Genomic DNA, 22,268 nt, shown 5'->3' on the forward strand with positions numbered 1-22,268 from the left:
TGTGCCTGAAATATTTAGGAATGCAAGAATGGGCTGGGGAAGGGGGGCTGTCTGAGCTCCAGCCTTATCCCTTCCCCAAGTCCCTTGAGCCAGCCCAGCTGCGTTTCCTCCTCTTCCCAAGTCCCAGCATGGATCAGCCTCACCACGCACTCGTCCCAGACCACCCCTCCCGTGACCGCTGTCCTGTGGGGCTGTGTGTGGCCCGCACAGGCCTGTCACGTGGAGGAGTCTGGCTGGGAAGTGGGGCAGCCACGGGGTGGTGGATCACCCAGATCTGCCACGCCTCCCACAGGGCTCAGCCAATCGGCTACTCCGGCCAACACGGAACTTTGAGCTGGAAACTGTGGGAGGAGGACTCAGGCCCCACTAGAAACACCCTTTCGTGTGTTGGGACCCCAGGAACCAGTCCTCCACCTGGCGAGCGACACTGGGTTGTGGCATTCCTCCGGGTGCTCCCCAGGAAGAGGAGGGACCTCCCCCGTCCCCCCCTCCTCCCCACCCCGGGGACCTATAGGCCTAGCCTTCGACCCTGGGGACACCCAGCCCAGCCTGCCCCAGGGCTGACAAGTCAGGGGCAGCAAATTTTTAACTAACACATTGATCATTAACAGGGGTCGGAAGGGGTCCAAACTCAGCCTCCCTCAGGGCCAGGGACTAGCTGGGCCTCAGGCTTCCTGTGGAGATGCTGGGCCCCCGGGTCTGGTCCTCTGTGAGGCAGGGGCTGAGCAGGGGCTTGTCTAGGAATGTGGGGGGCCGGGCCTCAGGGGAGGGGAGGAAGGTGGACATCGCGGGCATCTATCCCCCTCTGACCACCCCCTTCACCGCCACCTCGGAGGTGGACTATGGGAAACTGGAGGAGAATCTGCAGAAACTGGGCGCCTTCCCCTTCAAAGGTAAGTGGGCCTGTCCACTGTGGGGCTGGGGGCGATGTGAGGGGCCTGGTCCCTTCAGCCAGAAGCCAGAGGGAGGCCCCCCGGCCTGTCAGGCTGCTCGGGAGCAGTGCAGTGCCCGGGCCCATTTTACTATGGGAGAGGGACAGGGCGCACTGGTCTGCAGTCAGGTGGGCAGCTCCCTGCCGGCCTGAGACCCTGACCGAGTCTCTGCTGCCTCAGTTCCCACAGCTGTGGACTGCTAAAGCGCCATCTTAGCTCTCAGCATTATTAGGAGGCTCAAACGAGATAATGGGTGTGAAAGTCCTTGTTCGCCTGGCACTCTGCAGGTGTGAGGGCAGCCAGGTGTCCGGTGGCAGCCCAGCCAGCAGGCTCATCCCCCTCAAAGCCTTGTTTGCACTCTCTCTTCTGGGTAAAGCCTCCCTTGGCCAAATTAATTCCTGTTCTGGATTCTCTGCCTCCCTTCCCCTATGCACATGGGTCTCCCCTCTCTGAGGCCAGGGACCAGGTTATATTAGTGCCACTCGACATACAACACAGCCACAAGCACAATGAATGAAGTTAGACGTGGAAAAGTCCCCCCATCCTGCCCTGCCACCCTCATCCATAACTCATGACAGTTCCCTGAGGCAGTCCTCTCCAGAGCCCCATTTCACAGATGGGAAGACGGGGCTCAGAATGACAGGGTCACTTGCCCAAAGTCACTTACTCGTACGTGGCTGAGCTGGGATTTGAACCCAGGTCCCACTGCACAGCCATGCTGAGTTTCACTCCACTGCACTGCTTGCTGAGTTGCTAGGCCAGATGATTGCAGCAGAGTCTGGTCAGCACCGGCTCTGGGAACGGAGTGGCTCCGACTGAGGCGGTGCGTGGAGCAATTGAGAACATGGACGCTGGATTCCAATCACAGCTCGGCCTGATTTGAAACTAGAGTAGTTATTACACTGTTACTGACGTAGCTGTGAGCTAGTCTCTCTAAACCTCAGGCCCCCATCTGACACATGGGAGTGATAATGCCCATCTCATGGGACGGTAGGGGGAAAATCGGAGAGAATGCAAGTGAAAGCATGCTGCGGTGGCAGAGCGATACATTGGAAGGGATTGAGTCCAAGGATAATGATCATTAAGACGCCAGCACGGGACTGTGGGCAAAGCTGCTCTGGGACGTGACTGCTGGCCTGACTGAGACCCCATTCATGTCTCAGTCTGAGGTGACGTGCTCCTTCCTCAGAGGACAACGAATGCCCTGGGCACGCCCACTTTGAGCTGTGACACCAACACTAAGTAAATTTCTGCTGGGACTCAGGTCATGGGGGCCTGGAGGTCTGGGTGGAGGCCTGGTTCTCTTGAAGCAAAGTGAGAAGCTCCTTACCTCTCTAAGAGGAGAGAAGGTTCTGCTTCACCTTCCAGGTTCAAGGACGCCTTGGCACAGGGGGTGGGAGGGTGGACTCTGCGTCTGATGTCTGCCTACCACCCAGAGAATCACAGACACCCCCAGGTTCTTTGAACCCTTCCCCCCACCCCCCCCCCGACTCCTGCAGAGGGCAGGGCAGCGCCCAGGAGCATAGGCTGCCGTGGACTTGGCAGGCATTAGTCCATCTCCCCTGCAGCCCACCCAGGAGCCTGCTCCCACCTTCCCTCTCTCTGACCCCCAACACAAGAAGTGGGGGGGGCAGTGGGCTGTGTGGAAAGAGTTAGGAGACTGGGGAAGAATCCTGATTCCACCAGTTAACAGCGACCTTGGAGAGTTTCCTCATTTTAGAATGGGAATTGAGCCACCGGGTTCAATGCGTTTCTCCCAAAGAGCTCAAACAGGAGGCCCTCGCACAAGGAACATAGAACCACGGGGTCCTGTCACCGCTCCCAGGACACGGCCAGATGCCCAGGAAGGGAGCAGGGGGCCACTTTCGCTGTGAAATCGGCGTGTCTCTTGCCTGATCGTGGCCCCGCTTTGCAGCTCAACACTCAGGGGCAGAGGGGAGAACCACCACAGTTCTCATTGCCAGGACCCCCTGCACCATGATGAAGGACCCCCAAAGCGGGGAGCCTGCCCTTGATGAATCGGTGAACAGCTAGAGATTGTTCTGGAAGGCACGGCCTGAAACCCTGTAGCTTTTTTAAAAATAATTTTTTATTTTTCTATTACAGTTGGCGTACAAATTATATTAGTTGCAGGTGTTCGACTAGTGATTAAACACTCACATAACTTACGAAGTGATCATCCCAATAAATCTAATGCCCATCTGATACCATACATAGTTATTATACTATGATTGACTAGTGCTGTGGTCGGCAAACTGCAGCTCATACGGCTCTTTGGCCCCTTGAGTGTGGCTCTTCCACAAAATACCACGGCCTGGGCGAGTCTATTTTGAAGAAGTGGCGTTAGAAGAAGTTTAAGTTTAAAAAATTTGGCTCTCAAAAGAAATTTCTATCGTTGTACTGTTGATATTTGGCTCTGTTGACTAATGAGTTTGCCGACCACTGGACTAGTATAGCTCTTTATTTTTATGTTTTCATTGTTAATTTGTACTGGTTATTTGAATAGAGAGTATTTTTTTAAAAATAAAAGTTATAACTAGAGACTGGAGGGTGGAGTTGTTGCTGAGGGGCCATTTGGTCCTGAACTCACTCCCACAAACCACCTCAGAGATGAACTTTGAATTGTTATTTCCAAACGAGGTCACTGGACGACCACAGAGCTACTCCAGCCAGACTGGGAGTTACTGTTCCCACAGAACTTCAAGCTTGTGTCTTCTTCCCTTAGGATGTGGACCAGACCATGTTTTCTTGTGATAAGATAGAATATTTTTGGGGTATATTAAAGCCATTACTGCATTAAATGAAATATTTTGTTTTTACAATCCTATTTTAACATTTCTTCATTAAAAAAAAAAAGTGTTAGCTGCCTCTGGGTGGACAATAGAGCGGCCCAGACCCGTTTCCACCCGAGGCCCTGGATACAATTTGGGCTTGTGGGCCAGACTGTCAGTTGTCTGTACCTTTGGAGAGCCTGGCAGGCTGGCCCGCCTGCTCGCAACCTGCACTGTGCCCACTTACGGGGGTGGGGTCGGTGGTGGTGATAGATTCTGGGTTTGCAGGTGCATCACTAAGGCAAGATGTAGCAGCCCCATCCTGGAATGGCCCAGGGATCTGGGACGCAGTGACTTCTCTTGTCCTATCTGCTCTGCCTTCTCAGCCCTGCTGTCTTCCCCTCCCCCATTTGTGACCTCATGTTATTCTAGAATGAGCTCCTTGCTGGACCCCTTTTCCTTGTGGGCCCTGCTCCATAGTGGAGCTGGGGGCTGCAATGGGGATGGAATGCTCTGGCAGCAGGTATGGGTCCTGGTTGGAGAGAGATGCCGCCTCCGGTGGCCAGGAATGGATGCCAGCCTAACCAAGGGTGTCCTTCAACCACGAACAGCTTGATCTAGAAGCCTCTGCCTTCTGGGAACCACTGGATGGCAAGGGAGAGAAACCAAAGGCTGGAAGATAAGAAGGACTGAGTTGCAGAATGGGTCACAAGCAGAAGACAGAAGGGACTCAGAGTGGGGAAAGCTGCCCTTCCACTGACCTTGAGGATCGCCGTCAGGGTGGGAGACAGAACCTGGGCCTCAGACAATGCCTGCCGGGGTAGACATGAGGGATGCTGTAGCCTTCCCCCCCCCGCCCCCCCCAACCAATGAACCTCATAATGGGGTTCATTGCTGAGGCGGGAGGGGTATCCTAGGAAGGGTGCAGCGGTGGGCCTGCCTGCCAGACACCCACAGGGAGCCTGCCCTTTCAAGCATGAAACATACCATCTGGGCTCCCCCACTCCCAGTGCCCTCTTAGCTCTGCCTGCCTGGCTAGGGTCCTGGAGAACTTCTTGGAGCTCATCCAGCAGCCATCATGCAAGGTGGTGCTGGGGACTGTCCTCTTAATCGGAGGTGGAAGCCTCATGCTGTGGCTTCAGAGGAGGAGGAGGAGGAGGAGGCGGAAGATAGCCTCTGTGTCTCCACCAGAGGAGCGTGAGCCGCAAGAATGCCCCAAAGCGCAGAATGAGGACTGGATCAAATCTCACTTTAGCCGCCTTTCCGAAGAGAAGCTGGCCCCCTGCAGTGCCGCCGCCGCTGCTGCCAGCAGCAGTGTCACCGCCCCCCGGCCTGAGACTGTCAACAGAGAGGCCAGCGCCACGGCTCGCATGGAGACCTCCACCTCCAGGGAGCCCTTCACCAACCAGCAGAAGGCACCTGGGTACTCAGTGGTCAGAGAGACCCACAAGGAGTCCTCCTCCACAGATGAGGCTACGTGGGCCGCCGTGGCTGCCAGTACCAAGGAGCTTGACACCAAGGGTCGCCAACTGGCCAACTCCATGCTGCAGCGTGCCATGGTGTACCGGAACTCAGGCCACTTGGAGGCCAAGGACATCAACCAAGAGGAGCTGAAGGCCCTCCAGGAGGTGGAGATAAAGCTGAAAAGCAATTTCCTCACGCAGCGGGAAACCACTGTCGCTGGTATGAACCACACACACACCTTCCATGGCCATGGTCACCATGGCCACCAGGATCATCCAAGCCACCCAAACCACCACCAGAGCCACAGCGTGCCCAACCGCAGCCATCAGACCTATCACCCCTTCGAAGCCACCTAACCACGGATGGAGATGCCCCTTTCCCCCAACAAGGCTGGCATACAATCACAGGCCTGTTTTCTCTCCTACGGGGCAACCTTTGTGGCCCAGAGTGAGATGCTGTCATCCCAACCCCTTCTTCTTCAGGCCCCTAGAGGGGTCCTGGACCCCTTCAACTTCATGAGTGGAATCTGTCCCAGAGGATGGCCCCTAATGGAGGAAGAGCTGGGAGGGAGCAAAGCAGCTGAAACAGACTCAAACAGGTTCCTGTAGACCCACTGAGAGAAGACAGATGAGGCAGATCCCAGGAGCAGCTGAGAGCGACACTGCTGCCACATGCCTGAGCCAATAAAGCCTTGTACCCCCCTCACTCTGAGTCTGGGGGCTCTGTAGCCAGCCTCAGGGCTGGGCAGGAATGGGGAGGTTCCTTCTCCCACACCCCTTTTGGTGTGGGCTATTTTGCTGAGCTGATTTGAGACACCATCAATGGCTTCCCAGGTCTCAGGCTCTGGGGACGGGGTATCTCCAGGGGGCTTCCCACCCACCAGCCTGCTGCTGTCAGGGAAAGAGGAAGCAGCCAAGAACTGGGGGGAAGGAGGTGAGATAGACTTCTGGAAGAAGTAAGCAAGCAGGGTGGGCTGTAGCCCCTGTCCTCTTGGTGTCATCCTCAGCCGGTCTATGGCCTCTCCAGTCATGTGGCATCCCTGCTGCAGTCCTCCTGCCCACCTGCTCCCTGCGCCCACAGGGATCCGTGTAGTGCCTGCCCGCCCCCTCCCCCCCGCAACACACCCTTAGAGCTACTGTGCTATATATGCTCTCTCCTTGTTTATATTAGCTCTAGAGGCCCGGTGCATGAAATTTGTGCACATGGGCGGTGGGGGTGGGGTGGGGTGGGGTGGTGTCCCCTAAGCCCAGCCTGCACCCTCTCCAATCCAGGACCCCTCAGGGGATGTCCGACTGCCGGTTTAGATCCCTCTCCAGGGATCTAGGACCAGACCCATACCCACAATCCAGGACCCCTGGCTCCTAATTGCTCACCTGCCTGACTGCCTGATCACCCCTAACTGCCCCCCTGCCGGCCTAGTCACCCCTAACTACCCCCCCAGCCTGGTTGCCCCCAACTGCCTCCCCTGCCAGCCTGGTCGCTTCACGCAGCCTGCTGTTCAGTCATTTGGTCGTCCCCCACTAACGCCCCTGCTGGCCTGGTTGCCCCACTCAGCCTGCTGTTCAGTCGTTTGGTCGTCCCTCACTAACCCCCCTGCCAGCCTTGTCACCCCACGCAGCCTGTGTTCGGTCGTCCATCCAGTTGTTTCGGTCGTGATGGCCCCTGGCTTTTGATATATTAGGATTGCAGGGGCTGGGGTTGCTGCTGCTGCTAGTACTACTACTACCAACAGCTCCCTCTTTTTGAGGTTTTGTTTGTTTTTAGTGTATGCCACGTTCTGTGTTGTTAATGGCACAGACCCATGAGGAAGATATTACATTCTCTCCATTTTGCAGATGAGCACCTGAGGCCCAGAGGTGTAATTCGCCTGAGGTGACTGAGACTGTGATGTCACTGGGGTTAGAGCCCTGCTTCAGCTGACTCTGAAGCCCAGACCCAGACCCACTGCCCTGTTCTAAGGCCAGTCCCATGCCCACCATCCCCAGATGAGTCCAGAGTTAGGAGTCTTTGAATATTGTTGACATTACTAATAAGTGACTTTATATATATGCTGAGACACATCGGGCCTGAAATTGCACATCTAGCCAAGTAGGAGGGGGCTCCTGGGCAGCAGTTCACAGATTTCAAAAGGCTTTATTGTACATTTTCTTCTTTGGGCCTTTAGGACAGCCCTGTACGGTTAGGATTGAAATGACTTTATTGTCATCCCATAGAAAGGAAATGGGGACTCAGAGGCGTGATGTGACTGGCTCAATAGCCAGAGGTGACTTGGGTCCAGTGCTTCCCTGACTCTACCACACTCCCTCTCCCCAGCCTGGCATTTCTTCTGTCTTGGGACTTAGGGACTGGGTCAGATGCTCCCTTAAATGACACAAGGGAGAGGCCACTAGGAGTCTTAAAAATATATATATACATACATACATACATATATATATATATATATATATATATATATATATAAAGTGTAATATGCTAATTAGACCGGACAGCCAAATGACCTTCCAGATGACCTGGGTGAAGCCGGGGCTGTGAAGGCCGGGACCCTTGCACAAATTTCGTGCATAGGGCCTCTAGTGTGTGTGTGTGTGTGTGTGTGTGTGTGTACTGTATATATATTTAATTGATTTCAGAGAGGAAGGGGAAAGGGAAAGTGAGAGAGAAACTTCGGTGATGTCAGCTGCCTCCTGCACACCCCTTACTGGGGATCGAGCCCGCAATCCAGGTATGTGCCCTGACCAGGAATTGAACTGTGACCTCCTGGTTCATAGGTCGATGCTCAACCACTTAGCCATGCCAGCAGGCCACTAAGAGTCTTGAGCACAGGGTCCTCTTTCACCCTCAGAGTGGGTCTCTCTGACCACTGCTGTTGAGGCAGGTCCACCAGTGGGGCCCAGGGGCCTCTGGAACGAACCACCAGAATGAAGGGGGACTTGGGAATGAGTGGCTATGGCTGAAGAAGTAGCTGGAGAAAGACCCCATCTTGGCCCCCTTCAAGGAGAGGTGGCAGGCAAGGTTGGGGAGGGAGATAGTCTTCCATGTGCATAGAGGGAGTAGCAAAGACTTCATCTCTAAGTCTTTGATCTCTAAGTCAGAGGGTGCTGGTCCAATCCTGACTGGACTGGAGCCTTCCTCCAAGGTTGGCAGCTCTACAAATGGGGATGGCCCACTGGGAAAGCACAGAGCCTTATGTAGCAAGAGGCTCCTACCATCGGCTTCCAGCCTAATGCGGAGGAATAGCTCCTAGGGAGGCAATGCAACAGACGCCAAAAGCTATTTGCCTCAAGATGTTCCCTGTAATGTTAGCAAGGCAAAAACCTGAAAAGAAGAAAGCCACTCAGTATCCAGTGAGCTAGCCTGGCAACTTGCAGATGGGAGTCTAACGGTGTCGTGAGGAACGTGGAAAGGTTTGAGGTGCAACTGCCTCTACATCACACTGTGTCCCTTGAAGGATGGATGACTCACGGGAACACTCTCTCTTGGTCTCAGTGCCAGGAAACTCTGTGTTTCCCCAGGGCGGCCGCCTTGCTTTTATCTTGAGCTCTACATATCTGTCGGCTGACCATGTTTCCCTTTTAGCTCTGACAGTCGGGAAGCTCCAAATCAAATTCATGACCCATCGCTCACAAGTGTGTGGCAGGGGTTTGGAAATCAATATCGTTCCTGGCTTTATTTTCCTTCCTTTCCCCCCAAACACTTGCATTTATTAATAACCTTGTATTTTATGCTGTGTTTGTCAACTACTGAAGAAAAATATTTTTGGAATGGAATGGGGTAGAGAGGAGAAAGAAGAGGAAAGAGAAGTTAAAAAAAAAAAAAAGGGAAGAAATGGTTTAAGTAACATTCCTGTCAGATTTAGCTGAATAGCAGCAATTCTGCTGGTCTCTCATGGATATAAAAGGGTTGACACCTTTAGCAGATCATGTTAGGAACCATTCCAGTGATGGATAAAATAGGAAAATGAAAAAGAAAAGAATGAGATGTCACTTTTCACCTAGAAAATCGGCAAAAATTCGTGCTGACACCTCCGTGTTGGCCTGGACGAGGCCTGACAGACGCTTCTTTGTGCTGATGGGTGTGACCTGGATAATCAGAGAGTATGGCACGTGCAGGTGTGCAATTTGTTAGTTACACACCTAAGTAAACTGTAGGGAATCCCTTAGACATGGGCACAGAAGACTTTACAGAAAATGTTTGCTTTAGCTATGCCAGCAAAAATAAGGAAACGTTCTCAGTGTCCAAAGGACCCTAGCCAGTTTGGCTCAGTGGATAGAGCGTCGGCCTGTGGACTGAAGGGTCGGTCCCAGGTTCTCTCTCTGTCTCTGCTCCTCCCTTTCACTCTCTCTAAAAAATCAATGGAAAATATCCTCAGGTGAGGATTAACAAAATTTAAAATTAAATTTGAAAATGGCCTCAAAGGGAGAATGGAACGTAAATTGTGGGCCCTAGCCAGGTAGCTCAGCTGGTAGGTAGCTCAGTTGGTCAGAGCATCATCCTGATATGCCAAGCTTGTGGGCTCCATTCCTGATCACATACAAGAATCAATCAATGAATGCATAAGTGAAACAACAAATCAATGTCTTTTTCTCTCTCTCAAAATCAATTTTTTAAAAAGTAAATTGTGGCCCTAGCCGGTTTGGCTCAGTGGATAGAGCGTCGGCCTGGGGACTGAAGGGTCCCTCGTTCAATCCCGGTCCGGGCATGTACCTTGGTTGCAGGCACATCCCCGGTAGGGGGATGGGCAGGAGGCAGCTGATCAATGTTTCTCATCAATGTTTCTGGCTCTCTATCCCTCTCCCTTCCTCTCTGTAAAAAATCAATAAAATATATATTTTTTTAAAAAGTAAATTGTGGTCTAAGCTCACAATAGAATATTATATGACTAGAGGCCTGGTGCACGGGATTTGTGCACTGGTGGGGGGCGTGGCCTGCGGGGATCAGCCTGCTGTGGAAGCGCAGCTCATCCCAGTCAGCCGAGCGGCTGTGGACCTGCCCTCTGAGCGCTGCTCCTGCTGTGGGAGCGCACTGACCACCAGGGGGCAGCTCCTGCATTGAGCGTCTGCCCCCTAGTGGTCAGTGCACATCATAGCGACTGGTCAGCCAGTCGTTCTGGTCATTCCACCATTTGGTCCCTGGGCTTTTATTATATAGGATAATGAATATGACTGAATCATAGCTACATGTCCTGCTACGGACACAATGTTGGGCAAAAATGGCAAACTGCGGAAGATACAGATAAGTTTGACTTTATTCTATAAAGTTTAAAGTGTCAGAACCCATATTATATCTTATTTATGGGTCCAAATATATGTCTGGAGGGTATAAAGACATGAATGGGAACAATAACACCTGAGTCAGGACAGCAAGAGGAGGAAGAGGAAGGTGACCAGGGGAGAGTTGCCATGGGTACTGAATACACATATGTGAATTATGTTGTTATCTATTCTTTAGGGTATGGCTAAAACAGTTTATTAAAACAAAGAAAAATGGTGTGAACGCTGTTATTGCAACTGTTTAAAACATTCTGGCTGCATCAGAACAAAGGTGGGGAGGACATGTGTGAAAAGCTAGGGTTTCCAGGAGGTAGGAGTCTGGATGAGTGTAACAGCAATGTCCCTGCTGTTCATAAGGGGATGGGAAGGTGTCTACTGATGTGATGCGATCTTCCCCGCAGGCTTTGTGGTCCAGGGCTCCAATGGCGAATTCCCCTTCCTGACCAGCAGTGAGCGCCTGGAGGTGGTGAGCCGCGTGCGCCAGGCCATGCCCAAGGACAAGCTCCTGGTAGCTGGCTCTGGCTGCGAGTGTGAGGCCATAATGCCCTGGGCCCTGGGAGTCCCTGCGGGGGGGGGGGGGGGGGGCGCGGCCAGGCTCCTTGGCCCAGGGGCTGGGTTCAGTCTACTTGCTTGTCTCTTCTGCACCCCTTGCTTGCCCCAGGGTCCAAGCCCAGCCCTCTTCCTCCTCCTGCTCTCACCCTGCATGGCCCACAGGGAAGACCCCCCCTCTTTCCTCCTGCAGCTACTCAGGCCACGGTGGAGATGACGGTGAGCATGGCCCAGGTCGGAGCTGACGTCGCCATGGTGTTGACTCCTTGCTACTATCGTGGCCGCATGAGCAGCGCTGCCCTCATTCACCACTACACCAAGGTGGGTGTGAGGGGTGGGCATGGGGGTGAGAGCTGGGACCGAGAGGAAGCTGAATGAGGGGGGCACTCTGCCTGAGAAGAAGAGACTGAGAAGCTGGGAACAGAGCGGTGAGCCTACGTCCCATGGACGGCAGCTCTGGGAAGGGGAGAAATGCCACCACGTGCCAGCTGTGTGACGTTGTGTGACTGCCCTAACCATGCTATCTCTGCTTCCTTCCTTCTCAAACAGGAGGAATAAAGGTACTTCTTCATAGTGTTGTGAAGACTAAATCATATCAAACATCAAGCACTTGGGATGGTGCTTGGCACATAGAAAGCACTCACTAATGACTATCCGCTGTTACTGCTTTCAAGCAGGGCAATGTGGCACAGTGACTTCTGGCCCAGGAGGTGGGCCTGTCCAGGGTGCCCTGGCCCGGACCTGTTGGGCCTGGGCAGCTGCCCTCTCCCCTCTTCTCTGCGTCCCTCAGGTCGCTGACCTCTCTCCAGTTCCTGTGGTGCTGTACAATGTCCCAGCCAACACGGGGCTAGACCTGCCTGTGGACGCGGTGGTCACTCTTTCCCAGCACCCGAATATCATTGGCATCAAGGACAGCGGTGGCGATGTGAGTGGCAGCAGCTCCTGGCTGGAGGCACCATCCACTTCTCTTTTGCTACCATCTTCAGGGCAGTTCTGGGACCTGCTTCCGTTTGGGTCCTCTCTGTCCTGTGGGCTCTTCGGAGTGGGGCGGTGGAGGGGAGGCTCTCATTCGCCCACACTGGCCCAGCCCCCACCCAGACTAGCCGGCAGCTCTGGGCTCCACTCACAGCGGGCTTTGCTGTTGCAGGTGACCAGAATCGGGCTGATGATTCACAAGACCAGGAGGCAGGATTTCCAGGTGTTGGCTGGATCGGCTGGCTTCCTGCTGGCCAGCTATGCCGTGGGTAGGCCTCCCGCTGCTCTCACACTGTGAGGGTGACCCAGACACGGCCAGGAAGCTGGGGTCTGCTGGAAGAGACCATGTGTGCCAGGACTGGGTCTGCCGAGGGCCTTTGCCAGCTTGCTTGCTCTGTAACCTCAGAAGCTTAGCACGCTGCTTGCTTGTCTGGACACTGGGTGCTTGTGAGTGACCTTGTTGGGCGGAGGAGGGTGGCCGGGTATAAACCCTGGCCTATCGTTGGAATGCTTGCAATTTGCTTTAAGTCCCAAGCTCCATGCTTAGGTGGTAAACTTAGCTCCTGGAATCTCACAGAGGCCCTGGGGCCCTCCCCTTTAGTCCGGAGTTGACTTTCCTCTTTCTCTGCTTCCAGCCTAGAGTGAATGGTCAGACCTGCAGGGTTGGGCAGGGATCTTCAGCTGCCTGATCAGAGTCTATCCCAGTCCAGGATCCTGGGAATGTCACCATTAGACCTTGTCTGTCTGGGGTCAAGGTCCTTGGGTTTTGAGCCGGAGGAGGGTGCCGGATGGGGGCGGGGGCATTTGCTCCTTCAGCTGACTCAGATTTAAGTTACTTTTCCAAAGCTGCCGGGTCCTGTTCTCTCTGGTTTGTGCAGACTTCGGCTCACCGTCTAGGTCCTTGCACATCCCTCTCTGCGTCTTTAAAGTACAGGGGAAGAAGGGGACTCCGTTATGCCTTGTTCCTGAGGATGGGGTAGATGGAAAAGGATCTGGAGGCCCGGATCTGAGCTGGAATCTCAGCTCTGCTGTTGACTCACTGAGTGTCTGTCAGTGGGCGAGGTACTCAGCCTCGCTGGGTTTGAGTCTCTACTCTGTAAAGCAGGGAGGTGTTGTGAGAGGTAGAGAGCACTGGCCCTATGTTGCCATAGTGCTTGGCACATAAGAGGGATTCAATAAATGGCAGCTATATAAACTCATTGGCAGTTGCCTACTCTCTCTCCAGTGTCCAAGCCCCTCTGCTTAGGGGCACTCCTAATTAGCCTTCGAGTCACACTCACAGGCTGGCAGGAGGGGCAGGGCCTCTACGATTGCAGCCAGACCCTTTTCCTTGCCCCGATGAGAACCAAGAGGACCAGAGGGTCTATGACTTGTCCAGGTTTACGCAGCCAATGGGAGGAAATGCCCGGTGTCCTGTGTCCAGATCACTTTCCACTCCCCCATCCCACCCCCACCCCTGTTCCAAGCTGAATTCAGGATGGGGTGGCGGGGAGGGGATAAGATTTCAGAAGAGCAAAGACTTCCCATTCACCTCACCCCTTCCAGGACTGGTGAGTCAGGGGGCCAGTAGAGGAGTGTGGAGGTATCAACTGGCAGGTGGAACTTTACCTTTTTTGGGGGATGTGGGGGTTTAGGGAAGGAACTGCCCTTGAGTTAGCCTTCAATCTCTGTTCCCTGACCCTCAGCCTGCGGGGTTCTACTTCGCTGAATATGCTGGCAGCGTTCTCTCTGTGCTCTGTGGACTCACGGAGCGTGCCTTTGACGTGGCCAACCAGTGGCATAGAAATCCACATGCTAGCTCCTAACCAAGAGGTACTGGGCCAGGGTTTGGAATTCTCTGCGAGAAGAGGCTCTGGCTGATGTTCTGCATCCTACTCTGGGCAGGAGCTGTGGGGGGCGTGTGTGCCCTGGCCAATGTCCTGGGGGCTCAGGTGTGCCAGCTGGAGCGACTCTGCCTCACAGGGCAATGGGAAGATGCCCAGAAGCTACAGCTCCGCCTCATTGAGCCGAACACTGCGGTGAGCTCCCAGCCAATGGCAGCCAAGGGTTGGTGGGTGGGGAGGTGGTTCTGTGTCCTCCTTATAACAGGATGCATGCAGGGCGGGCCCAGGGGTCCCCACTCAATCTCTTCCCTTTCAGAAAGTCCTTTTAGAAAACATCCCAGTGTGGGAACTCTTGTGCCTCCCCAGAAAATCTTGACTTCCGACAAAGTTGAGCCCTAACTCTAGTGTGCATTAGCATTCGTTTAGGGATCTAGTAAAAATTGTAATTCTTTAGGCTCACGAATAGGCACTGAGGTAAGCATCCTGAGGGACTGTGACAGCAGTTGTCCTGGGACCTGACTTAGATGCACTACCTAGAGAAAGGGTCCATGGGCCTTTATTAAAGGGCCAGGTCCTAACAGAATGATTGAGAGTAGTAACAGAGAAGTTGGAACACTGGAGGTATGTAGAGTTCTGCTTTCGAATAATCTGTTCTGTAGTCAGACCGTATACCCCAATTCTGTGCTGGGCAAGTCAAGAAGAACCAAGAGAGAAAGCCTGTCAATGCCAGACAACGCTGTGCAGAGCCATATTGGAGTCCAAGGCAAAAAGAAAAATGTGTGTCCCTATAGGTAGATAGGTAGGTACGTAGGTAGGTAGGTAGGTAGGTAGGTAGGTAGGTAGATTTCAGAGAGAGGAGGGGAGAGGGAAAAAGAGATAGAAATATCAATGATGAGAGAGAATCATTGATCAGCTGCCTCCTGCACACCCCCTACTGGGATTGAGCCTGAAACCCGGGCCCCTAACTGGGAATTGAACCATGACCTCCTGGTTCATGGGTCCATGCTCAACCACGGAGCCACACCAGCTGGGCTTTATGTCTATTTTAACTTAAACTTATAATACAGGGAACCACTACCCAGTTTTCCCTAGTGGGAACAATACCACAACCAGGATTTTGATAGTGATATAGTCAAGATATAGAATATTTCCATCACCACAAAGATCCCTCACATTCCACTTTTAGAACCACGCATACTGACCTCCTGCCCCTATCCTCTCTGTATCCTATGGCAACCACAGATATGTTTACCAATTTTTAAATTTTGTCAGTTTAAGACTGTTATATAAATGAAATAATCTAGTCTATAACCTTTTGAGATTGGCTTTTTCACTCAGAATCTTTTTCTGGAGATTCATCCAGGTGTATCAATAAGACGGTTCTTTTTTCTTGATGAGTAATATTTCATGATATGGCCACACCACAACTTGTTTAACCATTCACTGTTGAATGACAGCTAGGTGTTTCCAGTTTGGGCTATTCAAAGCTTCTATGAACATGCATGTATGTGTCTTTGTGTGACCTAAGTTTTCATTTTCCTAGGATAAATACACAATTGCTGAGTGATATGATGGTTGCATGTTTAATTTTTATTTTAAGAAACTGCCACACTGTTTTTCAGAGTGGCTGTACCATTTTACATTTATATCGGTATAAGTGTATGAGTGATCCAATTTCTCTGCGTCCTCACCAGAATTTGATCTTGTGACTGTCTTTTATTTTAGCCATTCTCATAGGTGTGTAGTGATATTTCATTGTGGTTTTAGCTTGCCTGTCTCTACGGCTGACCCTATAGAACATCTTTCCATGTATATATTTACCATCTGGATATGCTCTTAGAAGAAATATCAGTTTATGTTGCTTGACCATTTTCTAGTTGGATTATTTGTTTTTTGCCTGTTGGTTTTGGAAATTTATTATATCTGCTAGATGCTAATCCTTTTTGAAATATGTGATTTGCAAATATTTTCTCCAAATATGTAGCTTGTCTTGTCATTCTCTTTAAAAGGCCATTATTTTGATAATGTCCAGTTTATTAATACTTTCTTTTATGTTTAGCTTTTCATGTCCAGTCTAAGAGAGCTATTTGCCTACCACCAAATTGTGAAGATTTTCTCCTAAAATTGTATAATTTTTACATTTTATAAGTTTGTGACCCATTTTGAGTGGATTTTGTGTAAAGTGGGGTACTTAGATTGAGGTTCTCTTTTTTTGCTTATAGATATTCACTGTGGCAGCAGCGTTTGTTGAAAAGGTGATTTTCCTCCATTGAGTCACTTTTGTACCTTTGTCAGACATCAGTTGGGTGTATTTGTGTGGGTCTATTTCTAGATTCTCTATTCTTTCCATTGATCTTTCCCTCTGCAATATCATGTAGCCTTTATTATTGTAGTATATCATAAATCTCAAAATCAGGTAGACTGATTCTCCCCATTTCATTTTTCAACAGTTTTAGGTCGAATTCCTTTGCCTTTCCATAGAAATTTTAGAATAATCTTGTCTATATCTACAAATACTCTTGCTGGGATTTTTATAGGAACCTGTATACCAATTTGGGTACAATTGACATTTTTACTATGTTTTCTCCAAAACTTTGAATGTGATATGTCTCTCTGTCTGTGTAGACTTCCTTTGATTTATTTCAACAGCATTTTGTAACTTTTGGCAAACAAATCCTATACAAGTTTTGAGAGATTTACACCCAAGTGACTTATATTTTTTGAATGATTATAAATGGTACTGTATTTTTTGTTGTTGTTGCTAATCCTCACCTGAGGAACTATTTGCCTACCACCAAATTGTGAATATTTTCTCCTATTTATTTTCCTAAAATTGTATAGTTTTATATTTTTTCCATTGCTTTTTAGAGAAAATGGAAGGGAGGGAGGGAGGGGGGGGGGAGAGAGAGAGAGAGAGAGAGAGAGAAAGAGAAAGAAACATCATTGTGAGAGAGCCACATCAATTGATTGTCTCCTACACGAGCCCCGAGCAGGACCAGGGGATCGAACCTGCAACCCAGGTACGTGCCCTTGACCAGGAATCAAACCCCAGAACCTTTGGGTGCACAGGCCAACGCTCAAATCACTGAGCCACACCGGCTAGGGCTGGTATTATATTTTTAATTTCACTATTCATGTGTTCATTGTTAGCATATAGAAACACAATTGATAATTTGTATGTTTATCTTGTATCTTAGGACTTTGCTGAACTCACTTATTAGTTCTAGGACTTTTTTTCCGGTAGATTCCTTGGGATTTTCTACACAGATAATCATATCATCTACAAACAGGGGAAGTTTTATTTCTTCCTTCTGAGCTGTATATCTTCTAGTTCCTTTTTGCCCTATTGCACTGACAAGAACTTCCTGTTCAATGCTGAATAAGGGTGGTGACAGTGGACATCCTTGCCTTGTTCCTGATCTTACGGGAAAATATTCGGCCTTTCACTATTAAGTATAATGTTAGTTGTAGGTTTCTATAGATGTTCTTTACCAAGGTGCGGAACTTCCCCCTCTTTTCTAGTTTTCAGAGAATTTTAAAAATCATTAATGGGTGTTTAATTTTGTCAAATGTTTTTCTACATTGATCAATATGGTCATGTGATATTTTTCTTCTTTTATCCTGTTAATATGTATTATATTAATAATTTTCAAATGTCAAGCCAGACTTGCATCCCTAGAATAGACCCCACATAGTCATGGTGTATAACTCTTTTTATATATTGCTAAATTCCATTTGCTAATATTTTATTAAGGATTTTTCTGCCTATATTTATGGGGGATATTGGCATGTAGTTTTCTCTCTCTCTCTCTCTCTCTCTCTCTCTTTCTCTTTCTCTTTTGCTCTCGCTCTCGCTCTCGCTCTCTTTGTACTGCCTTTGTCTGACTTGGTATCAGGATAAAAATATGGTAGCTTCATAAATCAATTGGAAAGTATTCTTTCCTCTTCAGTTTTCTGGGAGAGACTCTATATAGAATTAATATACAATCTTTTTTTACACAGTTTTTTTAATTCTCCAGTGATACCATCTAGGCCTGGAGATGCTTTTGCGGGATTTTTACATTTTTTTCCAGCTCTGCACCAGCTCTGCACTCGGCTTTTGCTGATACCAACTGGGCTGGGGAGGTGGGAGCGCCGCCTATTGCTCCCACGTGGCCTCCACTGACACCATGAGTGTGTCCGTGGGTGATGGCCTCCTTAAGGGTGGACAGTGGTGAAACTTGTGACTCCTCACTCGGCCTCTTCTGAGACCATCCTTTGGACGGGGAGGGACACTCCTGCTGAGTTGGGGGTAGAAGATCTGGTTCCCTATTTAGCCTTGCTGGCCTGGGTAAGGGTGGGGCCCACAGTTTTTTGTTAGGTTTTATGGGGTTTAGCCTGGAATGGAGTGGTTATTGTCTAAAAGTTTTCCATCTTGCTAGTCTGCTCCTTTCCTGGACCTTGGCTAGGGAGAATGGCCTTTTGTCGGGGCTTTTTTGTCTTTGCCCATTGGCATTTCAGGGCTGCTGGCACCTTCAGCTCTAAGTCTGGCCAGTTAACCCACCACTGTGCTGTTTCTTGGTACTGAGGTCCCCAGTTGGTCTTCCTTCTCTCTACCTTTCAGACTCTTTTTGATGCTTGTTTTTATACAATGTCCAGGGATATTTTTTTCATTATATTTATTGGGAAGCATAGGAAAAAGTACATCTCTTCTATCTTCTTGGAAATAGAAGCTTTAACTAGTTTTCTGCATGGTGATTTTTTTTCACTCCCCCATAACATTAAAAGTGTTGAAAAAAAAACTTTAAGTAGGTATATTAAAGCTCACAGCATTCTTTTAGTTTTAAATATTTTATCAATACCAAAAACATAATTTGTTATAATTTTACTTCCCTGGCTTGAATGGAAGCAAACTTATCAAAACAATTTTCCCCAAAATGTACTTCAAGAAAAATATTAACCATGAAAAAAAAAAATACACAGAACAGCCCTGCCTGGTTCTGCTCAATGGTTAGAGAGTTGGCCCGCCCACTGCCTCGCTTAGGTTTACTTTGCCTCAGGCTACAATATGGCAGGGCATAGTTGTGTTGGATCCTGTCTTTACTTAAAACGTTGATACTTTACTCATTATGGATATTTTTGCATTGATTTTGAATTTTTTTTTTGATTGCATGAACTACTTACCTTGATGACTGAGCTTTTTGGTGCCCCTTTATGTTTTGCATCTAAGACAACAGTCCCAGACTGAGCGAGGCCATGTTTTTTGTTTGGGTAAAGTGGTGGGCAGGCTCCAGATCCCGCTCACAGTTTTATGTCTTCACCTCAAAGGGGCAGATTAACTCAGATTTGGAGAAAGGACAGCTGAGGAGGCAAGCATGAGTCTCCCTGGCTGTGCAGGTTCTCCTGGGATGGGATGCTCTGTAAACAGGAAGTAGGAACTGCAGAAATGAGGGCCTTTCAGCTGAGCCCCATCCAGGGCACGGGCTGTACTGGACATACTGGGCTTTCCACTGAGGTGGGACCTCTGCTGTCCTGCTCCCATCCCCCTGCAAGAGGGAAGGTCCAGAACCTGTATACCACTAGGACAGGAAGAGGACAAGCTTCTAGGGCTTTGGGGGTCTCCTCGCAGTGGCATTTTTCTCATTCAGTTCTTCTGACATGAGGTAGGTTGTTGCTGTCACATCATGTTATAAATGAAGCCGCTTGGGCTGCCCCGTGGGAAGAGAGGATGCTTGCTGCCATCCAATGCTATGCATGCCGTCCTGTCTTACCCTCAGGAATTCCTCCTCTGCCAGCGCTGGGCACACACTCAGGAATTCCTGGAACACCTTTCTGCTGCCTGGGCTGTGGGCTCAGCCACCCCAAGAGCAGCTTGATGTCACCTTATTTCCCTGCCCTGCTCGAACACAATGTCCTTCCTAGCCTTCACACCCAGCCAGCCTCCTGCCCCGGCTATATTTAGGACTTTCCACTGTCTGCACACCAAAGCATTCAACCCTTTCTCACAGTCTGAAGAGGGCCAAATCAGAGATCTATGGTGGGAGAAAGCTTTTCTCTAGGGTCCACGAGTCTCTAGTATTTCTTGTGTCCACGCTCTCCCCTGCTCAGGTTTGGGTTGAAATGCCCGGGTTATTAGAACACCATGGCTGGCTGGGGCCAGGCCTGGGAAGAGGCTTGCTAACACCTACTGGCCTCTAGTGGCGAATAGTTATTAGTCAACCTTTCATCAGGCTGCCAACCTTTTTACCCCAAACAACTTTTTTTTTTTTTTTTACTGGTCCTGAAACCCATACTTCTAAGTTTTTTTTTCCTTACTTCCAAATAAAACTTTATTAAGTAATGATTACTTTCCTAGTTTTTAGCGAGTCAAAGATTCATCTAACACTTCTGATCAGCATGAAATAACCAGTTGCTGTGCTAAAAGCACAGAACCTTGATGCATCGTTTTCTGTAAAACTCCATGCATGATTTTAAATTGACAAGAGTCTTAGGTCCCTCATGACAATGGAAAAGATTTTAGAGATCATGTCCTGCCCTCTCATTTTTTAGACAAGAGAACTTGCTCAGAACTACTAAGTTAATGATCTAAGGTTATACAATGAAACTTCTTTGGACAAAGATCCATTATTTCTCCTGTGAGAGCATTTAGAGTTGGGTCAGGGAGGACCCTGCTGCAGGGCCAGGAGAGGTTTGGGCTGTGCCCGTCTTCCTAGGCCTGCTGTGCCCTGGGTCAGGTTCCAGGGACCTTTGCTGTGGACCGGTCATAGTCTAGCGCCCAGGCCCACAGCATTGCTGCTTTCTCTCCTCCCCATGGGGTGGATTTTTCTCCTAAAACCAAGGGAGGTGTCTCCCTGTCTTCATTTGAGGTTTCGGCTTTGTGTTCTCTACTGCCGGCCTGTCTCCTGGTCTCTCAGTCTGGATTCCCAATCCACCCTGGGTATCACAGATTTGATGGAGGAGAAGAGTGACACATGTCTGGGTCCGGGGCATATCGTATAGAAATCCCCCAGTCTCTTCTAACAGGCCCTCCTTCTCAGGTGACCCGGCGCTTCGGGATCCCGGGGCTGAAGAAAGCCATGGACTGGCTTGGCTACTATGGAGGCCCCTGCCGGGCCCCATTGCAGGAGCTGAGCCCTGAGGAGGAGGAGGAGCTGCGCCTGGATTTCACCAACAATGGCTGGCTCTGAGGGCAAAGAGGAGACAGGCGGGAGCCCATCTCCGCTCCCGACTTGTACTCGCAGCCCAAAGAGAAACACGGGGACCCGAGGGTTCATGCTCCTTTTCCTACTTCAGTCCTTCAGGTGCCTCTTGCCAGGTGCTAGGCATGCTCCCTTCCTATTCTCACAGCCCCACGACTTCTTGAATTTGCATCCTAAACTCTGGGTCTCTGGAGACCTATGGTCTGGACAGGATCCATTGCTTGCTCGGCTCTCTACCGTGGTTTCCTATGCCCCCAAGACACGTGAGCCAGGAGCCAGAGGGGAAGCACAGGGCAGCTGGGCACAGGAGGGCTACGTGTCTGAAGGAAGGACGACTTAGACTTGGAGATATGCACCTGACTCTAGCACATGCAGGGGAAGCCAGGGCCATCGAAGAGCCCAAGTTCCGACTCTTTCCAGGGGACCCGATCAGAAAAATGTCACTTGCCTTTGAAAGCCCTCCCACCACAGGATGCATTCCAGCCACAGTGCCCTTTCCACAGTCCATTTTGATTCATCTCATAGTCTCGTCTCTAGCTTTGTTCCCAGCTGTCCAGGGCACAGAGAACAGCCCAGAATTGGTAAATAATGACACCTAGTGGGGAAGTGTTACATTCTGGAGGACTACTGTCGTCATCACAGGTCTGAACCATTCCGGAGGGGGCTTGGCCTGAGACAGGACCATCCTCTTGCCTATAGGCACTCTGCTTTTATTGTTAAAAATAATTACTTTGTTACTGTAATAAAGTGTAATAAGTTAACCTAGCGTGGCTATAGAGAGATTGATACTGCACTGCTATGTAGTCCTTAGGTTTCCTGCCCGGATATCAAGAACCTACCTAGAGGCGATTTAGCTCTCAAGGTCTGCTTTTTCCCAGCTCTGAGAAAATAGTAAGCAAACATAGGCATTAAATTAGTGACAACCCAGGGTAAGGCTTATTGCAGTTTTAAATGGGAGAGGTAAAAAGGTTCAACTGACATATTTAGGAACATTTAGCACATTAATCGGAAAGGCTGCTTTCTCCAAAATGTTTAACCTTCCTCATGATATCTGACAAGAGGCAGAAAACCTGATATAATTTTTTTTTAATTACTCTGGTTAAAAAAAAAAAAAGGTCAACGGATTTCTTGCTTAGGGCAAAGGCTAGGAGAGAATATAAACAGTATCACTTTTCAACTAAAACTGGGCATCTGACTGGCACTGAGGCTTGGTGCTTAGCACCTGGACTCTTCTCACAGGCAACTTCTAGAAGATCTGAGCTCAGAGGAGAATCTGGTTCAGGGAAGGACCAAAAAGTTAGGGCTA

The 22,268-nt window shown here is 49.9% G+C and overlaps 2 protein-coding genes across 2 annotated transcripts; both read left to right on the forward strand.

The window, feature by feature from the left end:
- Positions 1–329: 329 nt before the first annotated feature.
- HOGA1 (4-hydroxy-2-oxoglutarate aldolase 1) lies at positions 330–21,862 on the forward strand. The gene is made up of 7 exons (XM_079793665.1): positions 330–893; positions 10,839–10,967; positions 11,180–11,307; positions 11,777–11,911; positions 12,134–12,230; positions 13,846–13,979; positions 20,801–21,862. Exons 1-7 carry the CDS (start codon positions 683–685, stop codon positions 20,948–20,950), a joined length of 984 nt encoding a protein of 327 aa, XP_079649791.1. The 5' UTR covers positions 330–682; the 3' UTR covers positions 20,951–21,862.
- On the forward strand, positions 4,580–6,556 carry LOC307112735 (uncharacterized protein C10orf62). Its single transcript, XM_079793666.1, has one exon. It carries the CDS (start codon positions 4,831–4,833, stop codon positions 5,521–5,523), a length of 693 nt encoding a protein of 230 aa, XP_079649792.1. The 5' UTR covers positions 4,580–4,830; the 3' UTR covers positions 5,524–6,556.
- Positions 21,863–22,268: the final 406 nt, after the last annotated feature.

The sequence above is a fragment of the Cnephaeus nilssonii genome, assembly GCF_951640355.1.
Source record: "Cnephaeus nilssonii genome assembly, chromosome: 16".
NCBI classification, from domain to species: Eukaryota; Metazoa; Chordata; class Mammalia; order Chiroptera; family Vespertilionidae; genus Cnephaeus; species Cnephaeus nilssonii.